Consider the following 21,321-nt stretch of genomic DNA (forward strand, 5'->3'; position numbering starts at 1 on the left):
GTGTGTATATGTACATATATATGCCTCTGTGTATATACACATAATATACAATAGTGTTTAGTCATTCAGTTGTGTCCAGCTCTTCATGACCCTGGGAACCATATATTGTCCATGTGATTTTCTTGGCAAAGATACTGGAATAGCTGTCCATTTCCCTCTCCAATAGGTTAAGGCAAACACAGGTCAAGTGACTTATCCAGGGTCACACAGCTGGTAAGTGTCTGAGGTCTGATTTGAACTCAGGTCTTTCTGGCTCCAGGCCCAGTGCTTTAGCCACAGAACTGCCTAGCTGCCTCAAATATATTAATATACACACATATACATATTTATATATAATAGGTAATACATATACACATACATAATATATTATACATGCATGTAGTTATACTCATGTATAATATATACAGTATATATGCATGTTTATGTATATATTATATATGCAATATTACTTATGCTATCCCATCATACATATATATGTATATATATATGAAACTCCATCTCTTACATATGTTCCCTTGTCCAAAATATCCTCCCTCCCCATCCCCCCCCTTAGAATGTCTTGACTTCATTGAAATCACAGCCCAAGTATCTTTCTATGCGAGGCCTTTCTTGATTCCCCTTCCAATATTAGGGCTTACTCTTTCTTGAATTAACATATGTATTCTTTTCATGGACCTATCAATGTGCATGTTGGGTCATCCCAATAAATGTCAGCAATTTGGGGGGGTAGCCAGGGTTTCAAGAATTGTCTTCGTATCCCCAGAGCTTAGCACGGTGCCTGGTACGGAGGATTTGCTTAATATGTGCATGTTGAATTGAATGGAATAAATATAGGTCTAAATTTATACTTTTCCAATAAACAGAATTGTCAAAATGTTTATCACGTCACAAAATAGAACAGATTTTGTCTGTTGATGTGTTTTTTAATTGGAGATAACTTACTTAGCACTTACATGCTTGTTGCCTGACTGATCTCACCAGTCTTGGGAGGTTTTTATGCATTTTAGCCAATCGTGTTTTTATTTTCTCTTCCCAGAAAGCATGGGGAGCCAAAACACTCCCGGGCCTTGCCAGCGGAACAATGGATGCACCTGGCTGTCGTGGCATGTGGGGACCGTCTGGAAGAGACTCTCATTATGCTCAAATCAGCCATCCTCTTCAGCTATCGGAAGATTCGATTTCACATCTTTGCTGAGGACTCACTGAAGCCTGAGTTTGATAAGAAGGTGAATTTACAGGGAACTGTAGTAGCCACATATAAGGTCCAGGCTAAGTAAAGCCTACACTTGGGCACATGTACAGGGCCTAGTGAGAATTAATTGTCTATTTCCTGATGATGAGGATCACTGCCCTTCTCTCTGTCTCAGTTCCATGTAAAAACCATGGAGACCATCGCTTTATCCTTTGACTAAATCTGTTTTTTCTCCCTTTTCATTTCTTCTTAATTTGACAAGTCCTGAGATTTTTCTCTTGGGGGACAATAAAGGACCTTTCTTGTTTCATATCTATCTTCTCCATCCCCCTGTCTTACATCATGCCTCTGGGTTAGTTATAGTAATGAAAAATACCCCAGAGGAGTAGGTTGGGTAGAAGGTTAATGATAAGAAAGCTAGGAAATATTACATTTTCTGAGCAAAAAAAAAAAAAATGGGTTTAATGTCCTCATCAAGAGCAGCCTGAGGAATATTTGGAATAAATTGGGATCATCAATTGGTTTGAAAATGCCAGAGAAAGAGCTGGAATCGGGGGGAAGGGGAGGAGAAGGAAAAGGAGCGACCTACAGTCAGCTACCACTTAAATAGCTTTCAGTTATTTTAAGCATCAGCAGTGTTGTTGTTGTGTTGGTTTTTTTTGTTTTGTTTTGTTTTTTAGTAAGTGTCTGAGGTCTGATTTGAACTCAGGTCTTTCTGACTCCAAACCCAGTGCTGTAGCCACAGAACTGCCTAGCTGCCTCAAATATATAATATACACACATATACATATTTATGTATAATGGATAATACATATACATACATACATAATATATATTATGCATGCATGCATTTATATCATACATAATATATTACGCATGCATATATTTATATCATACTCACGTATAATATATACACTATATATGCGTGTCAACGACTGACCCTGCCTTCCTAATGGTCCTTTTGTTTTTACACCAGATATTTCCCCTTAATTTCCCCTATCCCTAATTGAACCCTTCTTTGTAACAAAGAAAAGCATTTAAGTAGAGCCCACAGACAATGTCGGTCTACAAGCATTAATTGTGTGTTGTGTACTAAGCACTGTGCTAATATTGCTGGGGACACAAAGAAAGGCAAAACCTGACCCTGCCCTCAAGGAGCTTACATTCTAACTAGGGGGACAACTACATACATACAAGATTCGTACTGTGTTCATCTTAATTACACTGGAATTAGTCTTAAGGGAAAAGCTCTAACTTCTGGCATGGGCCGACAGGGTGTAGGAAAGGCTTCTTATAAAAAGTGGAATTTGAGCTGAGTCCTGAAGGAAGGCAGGAAAGCCAGAGGCAGAGACTAAGATAGGGAGCATTCCTTATTCCACATCTGTAGTCTCCTACTTCTCTACTGAGAAGAGAGAAGGATGTTTTCATGATCAGTTCTGTGGGGGGATTGGTTATTTCAATTAATAAGAACTTGATTGATTTTTAGTATTGTTTTCATTAACATTATTACAACTGAGTCTTTTAGGGGCAGCTAGCTAGAACTCTTCCTGAGTTCAAATCTAGCCTCAGACACTAGCTGTGGGACCCTGGGCAAGTCACTTAACCCTGTTTGCCTCAGTTTCTTCATCTGTAAAATGAGCTGGAGAAGGAAATGGCAAACCACTCCAGTATCTTTGCCAAGAAAACCCCAAAATGGGGTCATGGAGAGTCAAACATGACTGAACAACAACAAATACTGTATTTTTTTAATTCTGATTTTGCTTCATTCATCATCAATTTGTATGAAATTTTTCATAGTTCTTTAATACTTCCCTATTACCATAGAGAGTACCACCATCCTCCTAGTCAGCCTGGACTCCTCACTCTCTCCTCCTGCACATCCAAACAATGGCCAAGCCCTGTCATTTCTACCCTTGTTACATCTCTCTTTCTCTCTTCTGACATGGCCACTACCCTGGTGCAGGCCCTTTTCACTTCCCACCTGGGCTATTAAAGTAGCCTGTGATTGGTCTCCCTGTATCAAGTTACTCCCTACTCTGGGTCATCTTCTGCTCAGCTGTCAAATCGATCAGGTCTGACCATGTCATCTCCAGTAACCTGTTATTTCCAGAATCAAGTATAAAATCCTCTGTTTGGCTTTTAAAGCCCTTCACAACCTCACCCCTTCCTATTTTCCCAGTCTTCATACATCTTCTTTCCCCATTCTCCATACTTTTTGATCCATTGACATGTAACACTCCATCTCTTGGCTCTGGACAGGAGCCCGGATCTTACTGGATGTCTTTTCCCCATGCTTGGAGCTTTGCCTCCTAGCTTCCCTGAAGTCTCAGCTAAAGTCCCACCTTCTGAAGGAAGCCTTTTGAATTCCTCCTTAAAGTTAATGCCTTCCCTCTGAGGTCATTTCCAGTTTATCAGTCAGTTAGTAAGCATTGGTTAAACACCTGCTATGTGCCAGACACTGTGCTAAGTCTTGGGGATACAAAAAAAAAGTCACAAGGCGTCCCTGCTTTCAAAGAGCTCACAGTCTAATGTGGGAGACAACAATTATATACAAGGAAGCCATATATAGAATAAAGGGGAGGTAGTCTAGAGAGGAAAGGCCCAAGCATTAAAGGGATCAGGTGAACCTTCTTTGTAGAAGGTGAGATTTTAACAAGGACTTGAAGGAAACACCAGAAGTCGAGGAGGCAGAGATGAAGGAGAGGACTTCAGGCATGGAGGATGTATCTTCTTGGTTTGTAATTGTTTTCATGTCATCCCTCCCATTAGACTGTGAGCCCTTTGAGAGCAGGGACTGTTTTTTGCCTTTCTTTGTTGCCCCAGCATTAGTACGCACATAATGAATGCTTGTCAACTTGACTTCTTCATAGTCATCATTTCTTAGAGTATATGCCTTCACATCTCAGTTTATTCAGCTCTTCCCCAATCCATTGGCACTCGCTTGGTTTGCAGGGGTTTGGTACCCCCCAGAAGTCATCATCTGTGTTTTACTATGTTGAGTTTAAGGGGGAAGGTATCAGGGCAGGGGGAGAAGAAAAGACCAAGACATGTTTTATGTGCTCTCAATGCTGTTTGGTCTTCAGAAGGTTTGGAGGTTTCAGAGGGTTTGGAGGGCACAGGAGAAGGTTTCAAAGGCCGGCATCCTTGGCACCATTTACTCTTGGCATTGTGCTTCCAGTTCCCCTTGCTCAGACTTTCTGACTACCCTCTGCTCCATTGGAGCTTCTGTGTTCTAGATCTCATTCCGTTATTACCTTGCTGACTAAAGTAACAAAGGAATTTATAAAAAGGCCCTACTGCTTAATAAGGGCTTTTCTATAGAATCTTGTGTATTATATCACAGTATAATGAATGGATTAGTGAAAAATCATTTAATAAGTGTTTACTACGTGCCAAGCACCATGCAAAGCACTGAGGATACAAATAGAAAAAAAAAAAGGAACCCGCACTCCGTTTGGGAGAGACGACACAGAGCAAAGGGTCCAACTGCAGGGTGGATGGAAAGGTTCAGAAATCCTAAGGATGCAGTGTCAGGGTGGGTGGCAAAGCCTATGGGTCCTTAAGGGGACGCAGGGATCTAGAGAGTAATGGTGATGATAATGATAATAACAATAGCAATAACTCACATTTACATAACGCCTTTTAAAGTTGGCATACCATTTTACACATAGTATCCCATTTGAGCCTAACAACCTTTTCAAGTAGGTGCAATTATTTCCACTTCACAATCGAGAAAACTGAGCACCAGAGAGTCACACAGCTAACAAGTGTCTTAAGCAGGATTGGAACCCAGGTCTTAGCTTAGAGTCTCAGAGACCCTCTATTCTTTCTTCTTTTTTTTTTTTTGAGACCCTCTCTACTAACACGCTCATTTTACAGGCCCAAATCAGTTAAGTGACTTCTCTAAAGGAATTTGGACCCAGCTTCTCTGACCCCAGAGCTCATTCCTCTTCCAAATAGTGTTTGTATTTTTATTTGGGGGATAATGGAGGAATTTTAGGCAGTGTCTTTGAGCAGATTGTAGAAAGTGTATAAGTGTGTACTACTCTTTTGATGATTATATCTAGTAGGATTAGTTGTATGTAAATTTCCCCTGGCAGATGTGTATTGGTGATGGTGATGGTGATGTGGTGGCAGCAAAACTCCAGCCAGATGTTAACAACAGGGGTTGGGCACACCACCTTACAACTTATCTCTTCAACTTCCTCCCTCCTGCATTTAACAGCATTTTAGGTCGTTTCACTCTTTCTTGGGTTCTAATCTCCCCTCTCTTGCTTCCCTGTCTTTCAGTTGCGACAGTGGCCTTCCTCATACACAAAGAAGTTTGAGCACAGCATCTACCCAATCACGTTTTCTGTTGGAAATGCTCAGGAGTGGAAGAAGCTATTCAAGCCTTGTGCTGCCCAGAGACTCTTTCTTCCGGTAGGGACACCTGGTTTTCATCAAAGCCAATTTGGCAATGGAGTTCTTTGGGAAGTGGGACTGAGTTGGTCCAAGTATATTTGGAGATCATTGTCTTAGCGCTAAAAATGCAGTGGTTTTGGGTTTGCTTGTCAAAAATGCATTGGGAGAAGATTCTACAAGATTCTTATTAGAATAAGTAGGCCTTATCCTTTCAGGTTGGCCTGTCCATGATTAGGATGTTATCTGTTTGTATTCTGAAATATTCCTTACAATCCACATGGCAGGCAGTTAATTTGGGTGTTGTTTTTTCTTTGTTTTTAAATTGACTAAAGGGAGCTAGGTGAGAACAAGTCAGTCTTTTAGCCAGTATTATTGATCACCTGCTTTGCCAGGCATTAGGGATACAGAGATGTTGGTGGAAGAACTCTTGTCCTCGGAGAGTTTACATTCCAGCAGGTAAGACAACATGTATATGCAGCAATTAACCAGTCAGAAAACATAGCTTATTGTGCCAGGTGCTGTACTAAATGCTAGGGATACCACACACACACACACAGCAAAAACCTGCCCAGTTCTTGAAGACCTTACATTCTAATGAAACATGAGTAGCTGGTCTCATGCAAAAGGGAGTGTTTGGATGACAAGTAGAGAACTTATCTAAGGAAGTAACTGTCTCTAGCCATGACTGGATCATGAGTTCCCATAACCCAATTCAACACACATTATATACCTTCTGTCTGCCAGGCACTGTGCTTCTCCCCTCACCCCCAACCGCCATACTTAATCTCAGACTTAAAGACAGTGTGGTGTAGTGAGTAAAGAGTTGGCCTTCAAGCCAGAAAAACCTGGATTCAAATCCTGACTCTGGCACATACTGGCTGTATGATCCTGGGCAAGTCACTTTACTTCATAGGTCTCTAGGCAGCTCTCTGAGACTAGGCATTGCAGAGAAAATGCCCACCTGCATTGGTAGAGGGCATTTCTTTATTTGGGAGTTCTCTGTATACATGATTTCTATCCATAATCTTTCAATGTCTCCAAATGACTATAAGATCCTTCATTAAAGAAAAGTCCTCATACCTGTAGTACACATGGATGAAACCATAGGGATGGACCAAATATGTGTTTATATACATACATTCATATGTGTGTGTATATATGTGTATGTGTATATATACCTACACCAAAGAATAATGAGTTTTTGTATATATGGTATATATGTATGTGTATATGTATGTATGTATATACATGTATATAGGCAACATACATACAAAATATGCCAAATATACAAAAAAACTACATTATAAGAATAATATCTCCTTTGGTATGTGTATACATACATACATGTGTGTATGTGTATATATGTATATGTGTGTGTATGTGTATACAAGTGAGTATGTGTATGTATTATACACACAAACACCAAAGAAGAATGTCGTTTTTTGTACTCTCAGATCAATGGAAACTTCACGTGATCACACCCTGACCCAGAATGGTGATTTCCTTTCCACCATTGAAACAACAAAACCCCTTGCTGTTGGTTTTTATTCATTCTCTGCTGACTGCATGTTCCCTTTTGAATGACAAATGGATACTGCCATTACTTATCTTCTGTTGATAATAGAAACCAGCCCTTACTTCAAACAATAAAGGTCAATTATAGTTGGCAGTGCATTTACCTTTTTTCGGTAGTATATCATGGCATCAGCTTATAAACTTGGCATTTCAGAGGCATAGTAGAGATGTATTGAGCCTTGAGGTAATTTAAAATGAAGTCTGGATGGAATTTTCCCTTGTAATCCATCTCTTTAAAAACCAAGTCAGATATACTGCTGAAGTATAGCACAGACAATGGGAATCTTAAAATATAAGCATCCAGGTGGAGTTGATTGGGAAAGAGCCACACTGAACTAGTCTTAGCCACTAGGTAGGGAGCCATGCAGGCTGGTGCCTAAAACAGAACCGAAGCAGAGCTTTGGCGTCCAGCTTTCAGAATCACAGAATTGGGGAGTTGGAAAGGATTTACTGGACACCTACTCCAGTCCATACACAGAAGGCATTGTCAGTGTAGCAAACCTGACAAGAGGTCAGCCAATCTTTGCTCGAAGGCCTCAAAGGGAGGGGAGCCCACTCCCTCTTCATGCAGCCCATTGAACTTTTAGACAGCTCTAACTGTTGAGGAGTTTTTCCTTATATCCCGCCTAAATCTGTCTCTTTGCCACTTACCAGCCCTTCTTCCTGAGTCTTCCCTCTGGAGCCAGAAAGAATGAGTTTAAACTCTCCTTCTAAGGACAGCCCCTCAGATACTTCAAGAGAGCTATTATATCTCCCCTAAGTCTTCCTTCTTTAGGCTAAACCTGCCCAGTTCCTTCAAAATTCTCACATGACTTGGCTTCACAGCCCTTCGCTGTCCTGGTGGCCCTCCTCTGGCCAGGCAGGCAGCGAGCGTGGATTAAGCATTGACTGCATGCCAGATACTGTGCTTCCTGCAGCTTGTTAATAATTTTCCTGAACGGTGGCACCCTCTCTTAATGCTCTTACCACTAGCATAGAGTGACAGCAGAAAATTTCACAATATGGAATTATTTCATTTTCAAGTATAATCATCTTCCATTCTAGTTCCAGCAGTTTGGCCTTTGTTGCATCTAGGGATAGAGCTGAAGTTTCCTTTCCGATTTATAAGCTTTTCACCAGTCTTTGGATCCAAGGAAACCAAAAGGCCTAAGACTAGTCTAGGTCAAAGTAAAATAAGAATTACAGAATTTTCCCTCGGCCAAACTCTGGTTTGGGATTTGGGAACTAGTCAGACAAACTAATATTATACACTTCTCTTAGATCTTCTCCTCCTTTAATTGGCTCATATGGACTGATCCCAAGGTATCCAGACTGTGGTCAAGGTTGGATACCCACATGGACTTGAATAAACGTATCCAGCTGGTCTAAGGCATTGGGAACAGAGTGCTAGAATGGAATCATCATTTGCACCTGATCTTGGCAAAGAGAGTGGGAAAGAGTCTGGATCCAGAATTTGGCATTCCTGAAAACCCATCAGCTAGAGTTACAACTTTAACTCCAAATTTGGTACCTGAAATAGTAATCAGACTACAAACCAAGTAAAACAAGGATGATTTTAACACTCCATAAACATTAGGTGAACTTAGTGCCAACCTAAGTCATACAGTTAATGAGAAAAGCAGTTGGGCTTGATATTACTTTCTGGCTGCAGATTTCTTCCATCAGATTTTTTTGAGCAGGGGGAGGTAAGAGGTTTTTGAATCTTTTATTAACCATTCAACTTCTAGAAAAACCGATTTGTATCAACAAGCCTATCCTAGTTTGAAAAACACTCATCTCCATCAGTCATATAACATATCCCAGGAGATTTTGCCCAAATGACATTTACCAAGGAGACTTGTGTTCAGTTCAAACCAACCAAACCACAAGTGACAGATTTTCATTGACAACCTCCTCAAAAAGCTAATTGGAAATTAAATATTTAGAATCAGATTTTGTTTCCTGAAGAGATTTTTTTTAAAGAAGAAAAGTACCTATATGTACAAATATATTTATAGCAGTTCTTTGTAGTGGCAAAAAACTGGAAACTAAAGTGCTGCCCATCAATTGGGGAATGTCAGGACAAATTATGGCATGTGAATGTGATGGAATACTATAGTGCTGTACAAAATGATGAAGGAGATGGTTTCAGGGAAACCTGGGAAGATTTGTATGAACTGATATAAGGTGAAGCCAGCAGAATGAGGACAATTTATATAATAATAACATTCTACAGACAAAGAACTTGAAAGCACTTAAGAACTCTGATCTGATGAATGACTAACCACAATTCTAGAGGAGCCATGATGAAGCATACTAGCCACCTCTTAACAGAGATGATTGACTCAGGGTGAAGAACCAGACATATATTTTTTGGATGTAGCTAGTATGTGAATTTGTTTTGCTTGAATATGCACATTTGTTACAAAATTTTCTTTTCCTTTTTTTAATCAAGTGTAGGAGAGGGAGGCAGGAGGGAGAGAAAATATGTTTTTGTTCATCAAAAATCTTAAATTAAAAAAAACCTTATCTGAGTTGACTTGAAGGAGGCTCAAGAATGTGTGTGTATGTTTGTGTGTTTGTGTGTGTATGTGTGTGTGTGTGTAGGGTGACTTTACTGTGTGATCATTTCTTTTAAAACATAAGAAAGAAAAAATCAAGGCTAGAAACAACATCCTTTGAAAGGTAGTCCCCTCAGGGTCATCTGGCAGCTAATCTAGATACCTCCTGACCCACTGATTCTGCCATATTCCTCTTTGTGACAGATTACGTATATATAGGATGGAATCCATCTACCCAAGAAACTGGATTCTGCTTTATGTGAATTGTCACGAAAAAAGCAGGGATAGCTAAAATCAATATCAAAAAGTTGGATATGTTCCCAACATGTGATTAAAGGTGGGGGATGAAGAGAGAAGGAGGCAAACCAAAGGAAGAATCAAAACAGGTGGAAGTGTTTGCTAGCTATTATCTGAACCCACAGAAGCCACATGCCTTAAAACGTAAGAGTCTTAAATGCGGTATCCTGTCTTTGGATGGAACAACTGGCATCATGATTAAGATGGTGGAATCAAACACTAGACCCAAGTTGACTACCCAAAAACATAGGAAGACCGTCTTGTATAAGCCAGTATGCGTTGACCAACCTGTTCCAGCCTGGATGCATCTAAGACCAAAACCAACATGATCAAACATGTCTACCCCAGTGAGCCAGGGAAATGTGGAGGTAGTCCCAAGTAGAATCCAGGCACCTTTCTTCCTTGAGAAGACCTGTATAGAGTCAGTTACATTGTAAAAGAGAATAGAGACTTTGCACGTATGTCACTCTGGAAAAATTGGTGTAAACACACACCACCAATGGTAGAGTAAGGCTCTGTGTGTGTATGCATATATGTATATGTATGTGTATGTATTTATGTATATGTGTGCATCTCTTTCACACATGTGCACTCATGGTACGCGAGCACACACACCACCACCACCACCACCAGTCTAAATAGGTTAAGCTGTCATCTACTAGTGGGTAGAAACTGACATTTCCTTGGTTTAGTGAAAAGACCAAAGTTCGCATCTTGATTTTCCCACTCATGAGTTGTGTGATGATGAGCAAATCACTTAACCTCTGTATCCTCATTGGTAAAATGAACGAGTTGGATTAAATGTGCCGTAGGATCCTCTCTACCTCAAGTCTGTTATCCTAGAAGTATTCACTTATCCTCCAAAAAAGTAAATTCATGCTCAAATTATGAATGTGGAGTTCCACAAGGGGGCACAGTTGAAGCAACAATAGAAATTAAACACACATCTCCTGGCGGTTTTACTGATTATACAGTGAAACAGTTTGGAATTGTAGAATTAAAATCCTGAAACTTGAAAAAATACTAATGTGGATTTCTGTTAAAGAATTTCCTACTGTATTTTTACAATTAAAAAAGCATGTTATGAAGACAACAATTATCATGTATTTGGGTTTGTCTCTTCCTATTTCTTCAAAATATTTCCCATATTTCCAAAGGGTTTTTCCCACGTGCGCGCATTTAGTATAGGATGGGAAGTTCTATGTTCATTGCACAGTTGAAATAAAAGAAAAATAACTTAAATTATACCCCTGGGGAAAATATTTTAAGGGTTTACTTTGTACATGTGGTATATCTATGAACACTTACATAATTCTTTCTGTATTCAGAAATCACAGAGTTGAATGGTGATTTGGGTGTCTGTTTCCATGTTTCTGTAGATCACATTCTAGCCTGATTTTCTGTCTTTAAATGTAAGTGTATTTTGTTGTCATTGTTTGAGAGCCATGATCTCATCAGTGTGAAGAATTTCCAGCATGGAAACTCCATCTTCCCATGCAGACTCGTCAACTTTTAGTTTAGAAAGTTGTCTAGGTCACTGGGAGGAGAACTTGACCATAGACCCCATGCCAGTATGTGGGAGGCAGGACTCAAATCCTGGGCTTCTTGCTTCTAAGATCAGCAGTCTACATGCTATCCTATATACTGCCTCTTGGACATTAAATAATTATGGAAATTGTTATGGGAAAAAGAACTATTGCCATAGTCTCTTTCATCCAGTGTGTTAGCTGATTCTCCTAACCTTGTGTTAATCAATTAATTTCAGCAGATTACTTCTTGGCCTTCTGTGCGCCAAGCACTGTGCTAGGCTCTGAGGACACATAGACAACAGAAATAATGCTACCCTCAAGGAGCTTACATGCTATCTTGCATTTACTTATCTGAGTACATTATATCTCCCTTCCCTCTGGCAGAATTTAATTTCTTGAGGTCAAGGACTACAGTGCCTTGCACATAGTTCGTAATTAATATTTGTTTGTTTAATTAAAATGAAGGCAATTTGAGGAATAAGAAAGTACTAACAACTGGAAGGATTGGGGAAGGATTCCTAAGCTCCTTAAAGGTCATGGACAGCCTTTTGCCTTTTTATTTTGGGGGGGAGAGGGTTATGGCTAGCACTTAGTAGGTGCTTTATAAATGTTGATTGATTGATTGATTGATTAAAAGAGGAGGTAGCTTCTTAGGTGAGCCTTAAAGGAAAGATAAAGATCCCAAGAGGCAGAGTGGACATAGGTGATAGCTTTAAGGAAATTGGAAATGCTACCTTAAGGGTACAGTCAGGAGTCCTTCCCTTTTGGCAGGAATACCGAGTATCTGAAGGAAAGTAATATGGGAACAAACCAAGAAAGGTAGGTAGGAGCGAACTAGATTGTAGAGAGTCTTAACTGCCAGGCTAAGGAATTTCATTTGAGCCCAGAGACTAGGGAGCCAGTGATGGTTTTTGAGCTGGGGAATGACATGGCCAGATCTGTGCCATAGGAAGGTGGTTTTAGTAGCTCTATTGATGATAGAGTCTTAGGGAGAGAGACTGGAAATGATAAGGCCATTAAGGAGGCTAGTTCAGTCATCTTGGTGAGACTGGTTGGGAGGCCATCACAGCCCCCCCAATTCTTTCGGGACCCTGAAGTGGAGTCTTTGTGGGAATGATGACTTGAACTCTGAGAGCAGCCAGGTGCTGTCTTAAGGTCACTTATGGGACTTGTGGGCAGCATATTAATCCATTTTTGCTCCATCTTTCGTGGTCCAGAATTCATTCTCTTTAGCAGAGAAAAGCAAAATAGAAATGGAAATTTAGTATTTCTGTTTTTTCCTTCCCGTCCCATATTTAATTCCCTTTTTAAACCCAGCCTTTTTTTTTTAATTTTTAAAGCCCTTTTTATTCATCTTAGCATTCATCACTATCCTCAATTCCTTCTGGGATTTAGCAATCCTAGAATTGTTCCTACAGGATGGTGCCACCCATTTGCTTTCGTATGCTCTTCCCTGTCCCAGCTTCTGTATTCTAGATGTCATTTTTTTTAAATGGACATTCAGAGAAAGAACTCTGGAGTCTGTTTTGTTTTGTTTTGTTTGTTTGTTTTATTTTTTGTTTTAGGCAATTGGGGTTAAGTGACTTGCCCAGGGTCATGCAGCTAGTAAGTGTCAAGTGTTTGGTCTGAGGCTGGATTTGAACTCAGGTCCGCCTGACTTCAGTGCTCTATCCACTGTGCCACCTAGCTGCCCCTAGAACTATGGAGTCTGAATGCAGATCAAAGCATACTATTTTCTTTTTTTTTTCTTTTTCTTTTTCATTTTTTTTTCTTCCTTGTGGTTTTTCCCTTTTGCTCTGATTCTTCTTTCACAATATGCTTAATGTAGAAATATGTTTAATATTATTGTACATATATAGCCTATATCAGATTGCATGCTATCTTGAGGAGTGGGAAGGGAGGAAGAGGGGAAAAATTTAGAACTCAAAGTCTTATAAAAGTGAATATTGAAAACTAAAAATAAATAAATAAATTTAATTTTTAAAATATTTTTTAAAAAGGACACATTTTGTTTTGAAAAAATAGATGCTTCTCAGCAAACTCCCAAATACCACCCCTCAAAAAAGGTATGTTACTCAAAACAGTTGTTGATGACAACAGAGAGGAAGGAGATGTGGTGAACTTTGACAATTTGGTACCAATATTGTGCATTGCATTTGACATGAGTTTTTTGTGTTGCCTTCATTCATAGTCATTGTCATTGTATATAGATTTCTATCCAGAAGGGACTTTAGAGATCATTGAGTCTAGTCCTGTTATTTTATAGGTGGCAAAACCAGTGCCCAAAGAGGTTAAGTGATTTGCTCAGTGTCACACAGCTAGTTAAGTGTCTTGGGTAAGATTTGAACCCAGATCTTCCTGACTTTAAGTTCAACATTCTTCTGGACTATATCATCTAGCTTCCCTCCAAAGGGATCACTGTGGTCATGGGCTGGCAGGGACTCTACAAAATCCAGATAAAAGAAGTGAAATGGACGGGCCGAGAGTAACCAGACACACGCCAAATTAGAAAATAGAGAGCATTTACTGGAGCCGGCCGGCGACTGTCCCCTGGATGCAATCCTGGGAGAGCAGTTCCAAGCAAGGGAAATAACAAAACTTTATACCCAGCAGTTTACAGTTGTGGATTTAGCAATCCTTTGAGGTAGGGGAATTTACAATTGTGGATTAGCGATCCTTTGAAGTAGAAACTGAGGAGGTTAGGCTAGGGGGTTGTTTTTTTTTGTGACAACTCAGTCCACTTCACTCCCCCCTTTTCACGGACGAAAAGAGTCAGACGGGGGACTCATCAGAGTCCAGAGGAGCATAGGATTGACGCAGGACAAACAACTGGAGTGCTTGCACTCGTTTCTGGACATAGCGGGTTATGCATTTTATGAAACAAGGGGCCACGAGTAACCCAAGGAGGAGAAGGGCCAGAGGGCCCACCACTCCGGAGAGTAGGGCGGTTAGCCAGGGGGACCAATTATACAGGGTCTGATACCAAAAAGACCCCGTTGCCCGTGCGCGGTCCCTCTCATCTAACCGCTGCCTAAAGGCTTGCAAGGACTCCCGAATAACTCCAGACCGATTGGCATAGAAACAGCAGGTTTCTCCCAACGCCATGCATAAGCCTCCCTGTTTGAGGAACAGTAGGTCCAAGCCTCGGCGGTTCTGGAGAACCACTTCGGCCAGAGAGTCTAGGGAAGTCTCAAGGTGTGAGACTAGCCCTTCCAAGGAGCGTAGGTCCCTATCTACCTGTGCACTCAAGGCACCGTAGTTGGCTTTCCCCTGTATCAGGGCTGAGGCCCCAACAGCAGCGGAGCCGGCCACTCCGAGTCCCACCAATATGGGAACCAAGAAAGGTACCGCCCTCCTGGAGCGAGTTAGGCCAAAATGCTCAGCTGCCCCTTCCTCTGAGTAGACATATACCTGAGGAAAGACACGCACCACTACACAGAGCTCGGTCGGGTTGAGGAAACGAATGTCCTGTATGCAGGTGGTGAGTCCTCTGGTACAAGCGAACCATACTCCAGGTGGGGCGGTTAACAGGAGGTCAGAGCTTTTGGATGTGGGGGAAATAAGAATGACTGAAGTGCACGTAGCGTTGAACGGGGAGGACCGCAGCGGGTAGTCAGGCCCGAGCAAACACATTCCTTTGCCCTGGACATCGTCTAGGGTAAGTCTAGGCTTGTCTGGGTTACAGCAGGCAGGTATGGCAGAGGATCGTTTGGACTTACTTAAAGACAACTTTCCCACAGAGGTGATGTTGAGTTTGATAGCAATTCCTATGAAATGGGGGGGGCTGGATTCAGACACAGCCAACAGGAGGTGGTTATGTTTGGATCAGACAAATTTAGGAATGAGTGGACAGCAGAGAGTGTATCAAAAATGGGGGAACCTAGGTTAGTGAGGGTCTCTGGATTTTCGGGAGCCTCTGGTACCAGGTCCCTAACAGATGGTGGGGCGAGAGTCAACATGGCTTGTGGGTTAAGGATGGGATTCGGTCCTATGGGGAGTGTACGGGTGGAAACTGCGATTTTCTGAATGGTAAAAAGGACCCCGTTATCCCATCCAGTCATGTATAACCTCAAACCCCAAGAATGTCCGAGATTCCAAGAGTCATCAGTGTCCTGCTTGACTGTTAGAATCATAGGGTTACATTTCCCAGGCCAGCAGGAGGCGGGGAGGGGGCTTTGTCTCTCCAGGGTGATTAGGGGGTCCCGGCCACCCCTAGGAATCCACCTGGCCACAGTCTCACAACCCCATTCTGCGCAGTGAAAGTGATTACTACCCTGACAGGAAGGATTCCCCGTGGCCGGACAAACATAGAATTCAATACTTCTGATTCTCACTTCCCCTACCCCGGGTGTGGTTGGAGTGGTGGGAAAAGTGGGGCAGTATCCCCATCCCCCAGCGATAGGGTCCCGCATAGCCCGGTTTTGATTCCATCCTGGTCCCAAGAGGGCACAGAGGTCAAACCTGAAAGTGGGGGCTCCGTAACTGGTGAGAGCTTGGACGGTGGTCCCATCGTTAGTTCGGGAGAGAATCCACCTGGATGGGGTAGGGCTATAGGGGTCACCCAAAGTCATCTCACAAGCAAAAAGAAAGAGAAGAAGAGTCAAGTTCTGGAGAGTCGAAGCTTTAGGTCGGACACTGCTTCTGCTGTCCAGGCGGTGGAGTTGGGCTCTGGGGCCTTCTTGATGTGTGACCGATGTATCCATGCCTTGCGGCCGGCAACCTTGACGGCAGAGGGGTTGCAGAGGATAATTTGATACGGGCCCGTCCACCGTGGTTCCAGGGCTGGTCCAGCTGGAAGCTTGCGAGTGAGGACCCAGTCTCCCGGTGACAGGGCGTCCGATGAAGTTGCAGAGGCTGGTTCTTTCCCCGCAGCTTTCAGGACCGAGCGCACAGCGTTCTGGACCTCACGCAAAGCCTGGAAGGACTTAAGAAGAGTCGGATTAGTGAAATCTGGGGCTGGAATAGCTGCAGATACTCTTGGAATAATAGGAGGAGGGGCTCCATAGAGGATCTCGTATGGAGATAAAGAGAGGGTTGAGGAATTGGGAGTACACCGGGCCCGGAGGAGGGCGAAGGGAAGGAGACTGACCCAGCTATCGCCAGTTTCTATTTTAAGTTTAGCAATGTGTTCCTTTAGAGTTCTATTCATCCTTTCTACCTGCCCTGAACTTTGAGGCCTATATGCACAGTGCAATTTCCATTTCAATCCCAGCATCTTTGATAGGCTTTGAATTGTTGCAGATACAAATGCTGGGCCGTTGTCAGAGCCTATCGAGGCCGGCAGGCCAAATCTAGGAATAAGTTCAAAGAACAGCTTTTTGGCCACTACGGTTGCAGTTTCAGTTTTGACTGGAAATGCTTCCGGCCATCCAGAAAATGTGTCCACGAATACAAGGAGAAAACGGTACCCTCCCAACCCAGTTCCCATGTCAGTAAAGTCTACTTCCCAATGGTCGCCAGGAAATGTTCCTCGTGGTCTATCAGTCGGTATCCTTGATTGTGATCGTGGGTTGACTTTGGCACATGCAAGGCACCTTCTTGCGGCTTCCTCGGCCGCCTGCTTCATCCCAGGGCTGTAGAAGTGTCGGCTCACCAGGTCGTAAAGCCGGGTTCCGCCTAAGTGGGTAAGGCTATGAAGAGTCATCAACAGGGGTAGCAACAGTGCCTTGGGCAGAATTAGCAAGCCATTTGGGTGTCTTCTCCATCCCCCCTTTTCAGGGGTGCCATCCGGATCACTGGATTGATAAGATGGTTGGACAGGCAGCATCCCCTCAGGTTCCACGACCATAGCGGGTATCAAGGGCTTGCAGGCAGCCGCTCGGGCAGCCTTATCCGCTGCTGCGTTCCCTAGAGACTGGGGGTCAGTTCCACGGGTGTGAGCAGGAACATGAATTACCGCCACCTCCTTGGGAAGCCAGACAGCATCCAGCAGTTCCTGGATCTGACTCTTGTTCCTAATCTCCTTTCCCGCCGAGGTTAACAGTCCCCGTTGGAGATATACATATCCATGGACATGAACAGTGGCAAAGGCATAGCGGCTATCTGTGTAAATATTTACTCGCCTCCCTGCAGAGAGTCTAAGGGCTTGAGTTAAGGCAATGAGTTCAGCACGTTGAGCAGATGTGCCAGGGGGTAGAGCGGTCTCCCAGAGGGTCTCAACCGGAGTGACCACGGCTGCACCCGCCCTACGGATCCCCTCCTGAACAAAACTGCTGCCGTCCGTGAAGAGCACTAGGTCGGGGTTTGTTAAAGGAACATCAGTAAGTCCAGGGCGGGACGTGTGGATGGAGTCCAGTGTGTCCAGGCAATCATGTATAGGGGAGGAAGGAGGGGAGTCAGGGAGCAGGGTGGCCGGGTTGAGTGTGACCGGAGGAGCGAAGGAGATGCGCGCGGGATCTAGGAGTAAGGATTGGTAATGAGTCAGGCGTGAATTTGAGATCCATCTTGTCGGCGGGGAATGTAAAAGCTGTTCCAGATGATGTGATGCTGAAATCTCAAGAGGCTGCCCGAAAGTGAGCTTTGCGGCTTCCCTAACCAAGACGGCAACGGCCGCCACAGTTCGCAGGCAAGAGGGCCACCCGGAAGCCACAGGGTCCAGCTGCTTGGAGAGATAGGCAACAGGACGATTCCAGGGCCCCAGGGGCTGGGTCAGAACCCCTTTGGCCACAGCTCGAGACTCAGACACATAGAGGCGGAAGGGCTTGGACAGGTCTGGCAGGGAGAGGGCAGGCGTGCTGGACAGCGCCTTTCGGAGCTTGTCGAATGCTTCCTGCTGCCGTGGTCCCCAAACAAATTGGGTGGGTTCACCAGTTAGGGCCTCATATAGGGGTTTGGCAACCTCGGCAAACCCCAAGATCCAGAGGCGACAGTATCCAGCCATCCCCAGGAATTCCCGGAGCCCGCGGCGGTCCCTCGGGGCGGGCATGCCCAAAATGGCAGCTACACGCCCCCGAGACAGTAACCTTTGATCAGAACGAAGGGTGAAACCCAAGTAAACAACGGATTGAGAGCACAGTTGTGCTTTCTTTCCAGAGATACGGTACCCGGAAGCTTCAAGCAGCTGGAGAAGGTGGAGAGTTGCATCTTTGCATATTGCCTCAGAGGAAGTAGCTAACAAAAGGTCATCAACATACTGGAGGAGAGTGACCTCCGGATACGAGACCCGGAAGGCGGCCAGGTCGGAGGCCAGAGCTGAGACAAAAAGTGTAGGGGAGTTCTTAAAACCTTGGGGAAGCCGGGTCCAGGTGAGCTGAGAGGATGTCCCAGTGTTAGGATCTGTCCAAGTAAAAGCGAATATAGGTTGGCTTACTGGTGCCAAGGGAATGGAAAAGAAAGCATCCTTCAGGTCCAAAACAGTATACCAAGTCCGAGCAGGGTCCAGGGAAGACAGCAACGTGTACGGGTTTGGCACAGTAGGATGTACAGTTTCCACCCGGGCGTTGACTTCTCGTAGATCCTGGACAGGACGGAAGTCTCCAGACCCGGGCTTGCGAACTGGAAGTAGGGGGGTGTTCCACGAGCTCTGGCAGGGTCGTAGAATGCCTGCCGCCAAGAGTCGATCGATGTGAGGCTTGATGCCCAAAAGGGCAGCTCGAGTCAACGGGTATTGTTGGACACGCGCAGGGGTTGCTGTGGACGAGAGCTGGACCACCACGGGGGCTGGTGTCCTGCTAGACCAAACGGGTTGGTCTCAGCCCAGACTCCAGGAACCGAGCCTTTGAAATGGTTCAACAGAGTTAGGGAAGTAGGGGTGGAGGTGGTCGAGGGGCGGTCTGGGGAAAACGTTAGGGGGAGGAGGCGAGACTCCTCCGACAACGGGCAGGTGAGAACAAGTTGTGGCAGGTTAAACCCGAGAGTGGGGTTAGGTCCCTTAAAGGAAATGATAGCCTGAAGCTTGTGTAGGAGATCTCGGCCAAGCAAGGGGTAAGGGCAATCAGGCATTACTAGAAACGAATGGGAGACTAGGCCCTTCCCTAACCGGACTTCCCGAGAAGTGGTGAGGCGTACAGACTGTTTTCGTCCAGTAGCTCCCTGGACCTGCACAGTGGATGATGAGAGGGAGCCCAGTGGGGATTTCAGGACCGATGCCGCAGCTCCAGAGTCGACTAGGAATGAGACAGGTTGACCCCCAACACTGAGAGTAACCCTCGGCTCCAGGGGGTCAAGAGTCACAATGGACTTTGAGCCGGGGCACCCCTAGTCTGTATTCAAAGTCAATAACGGCTCTGCCTTCTCTTTCAGCCCGCGATTAGGGCACTCAGATTTCCAATGACCCATGGCTTTGCAGTAAGCACACTGGTCCCGAGCTAAAGGAGGCCTTCCCAAGCCTTTACCCTTATAGGGGCGCCCAGCGTTTGGCCCCTCCCGCCTTCCTTTCCACCCTTGCTTCTGAGCCTCCCCTGGAACCTGTGCTAAAGCTGCCACTACCGCCCTTGCGACCGTGCGAGTTTGCTTGTCTTGAGTCTCTTCACGATAGTCAAACACCCGCTTGGCCACTTCCATGAGTTCAGTCAGATTTTTACCCTCAAAACCTTCAAGTTTCTGTAGCTTCCGACGGATGTCCGGAGCTGAATTGGCTACGAAATCAATTACGATGGCTCTCCGGTTATTGGGATCCTCTGGGTCGATAGGGGTGTAGGTTCGATATGCCTTGTAGAGGCGCTCTAAGTATGCAGCTGGGGACTCGTTCTTGCCCTGTCTAACCTCACTGACTTTGGACATATTAGTTGGCTTCCGTGCTGCTGCCCGTAACCCTCCCAGCAACAACTGGCGATACCTGTCCAGTGCTTCCCTACCGCGATCAGTGTTGGGGTCCCAGTCGGGCCGGTTCTCAGGGAAGATGTGGTTGCGGCGCCCCGGGTCAGTAAAGGGATGTCCATCTGGGTCCAGAACTCCCTTCCTGGCTTCTAAAAGAATCCTGTCACGCTCCTCGGTTGTGAAAAGAACCTGGAGGAGTTGCTGGCAGACATCCCAAGTGGGCTGATGAGTATAAAAGACAGTCTCTAGGAGGGAGATTAGGCTCTGGGGCTTATCAGAGAAGGATGGGTTTTGCTGTTTCCAATTGTACAAATCACTGGTGGAGAAGGGAACATATACCATGAACGGTCTCCCTGATTCTCTGGGAGGGGAAGGAACTTGCCGCAGGGGAAACGCTGACACAGTGGAATCTGGGGTCAAACTAGAATTAGAAGGGCCATAAGGAGCACCTGCTCGAGTATGGGGTGGACTTATCAGAGGAGGGGCTGAGGGGCTCAGAGACCCTGAGGTTGGGTACGGGGGTGGATCTGAAACCTGGGACTGGGAGTACTCGGCTGGATCTAGGGGGTCAGAATCAGGGGGTGGTAAGACAGGAGAAAGCTGTGTGACGACCTTAGGACTTTCGGGAGGCTTGCGGCTAAAGGTCGTCTTTGATTCCGTTCCTGGTCTTAGTTTTGAAAGGGCCTGGACCTGTAGTGGTCCCGAAGGGGGTTTGAAATCAATCCAGGCGGTGATATAGGGGACCTGATCGGGGTGGCCAGGTATACCATAGACAATTCCCCTTACCCGGCCGGCCACCGAGACGTCAAACGTACCCCCCGGGGGCCAGCCTACCTCGAAGGTGGGCCATTCCTGTTGGCAAAGGAGAGCTAATTTCTTTTTAGTAACCTGAAACCCATAACCTTCTGCTATACGCCGATATTGTTTGAAGTCCCGTAAGACAATAAAGAGAGGGGAGCCTGGCTTAGGGCTCGAGGGTCCTTGTCCCATGGTGGATTAAGGACTGAGAAAGAAAAGAGTAACAAAT

General features: G+C 44.6%; 1 protein-coding gene across 1 annotated transcript in view; it reads left to right on the forward strand.

Moving 5' to 3' along the window:
- GXYLT2 (glucoside xylosyltransferase 2) overlaps positions 1-21,321 on the forward strand; it is a 76,289-nt gene that overhangs the window by 22,115 nt on the left and 32,853 nt on the right. Inside the window, exons 2-3 of the mRNA XM_027864128.1 lie at positions 1,037-1,226; positions 5,483-5,614. Coding sequence (XP_027719929.1) covers positions 1,037-1,226; positions 5,483-5,614 — 322 coding nt within the window. The remainder of the gene's footprint in view (positions 1-1,036; positions 1,227-5,482; positions 5,615-21,321) is intronic.

The sequence above is a fragment of the Vombatus ursinus genome, unplaced genomic scaffold (genome assembly GCF_900497805.2).
Source record: "Vombatus ursinus unplaced genomic scaffold, bare-nosed wombat genome assembly UNPS02014773.1, whole genome shotgun sequence".
NCBI classification, from domain to species: domain Eukaryota; kingdom Metazoa; phylum Chordata; class Mammalia; order Diprotodontia; family Vombatidae; genus Vombatus; species Vombatus ursinus.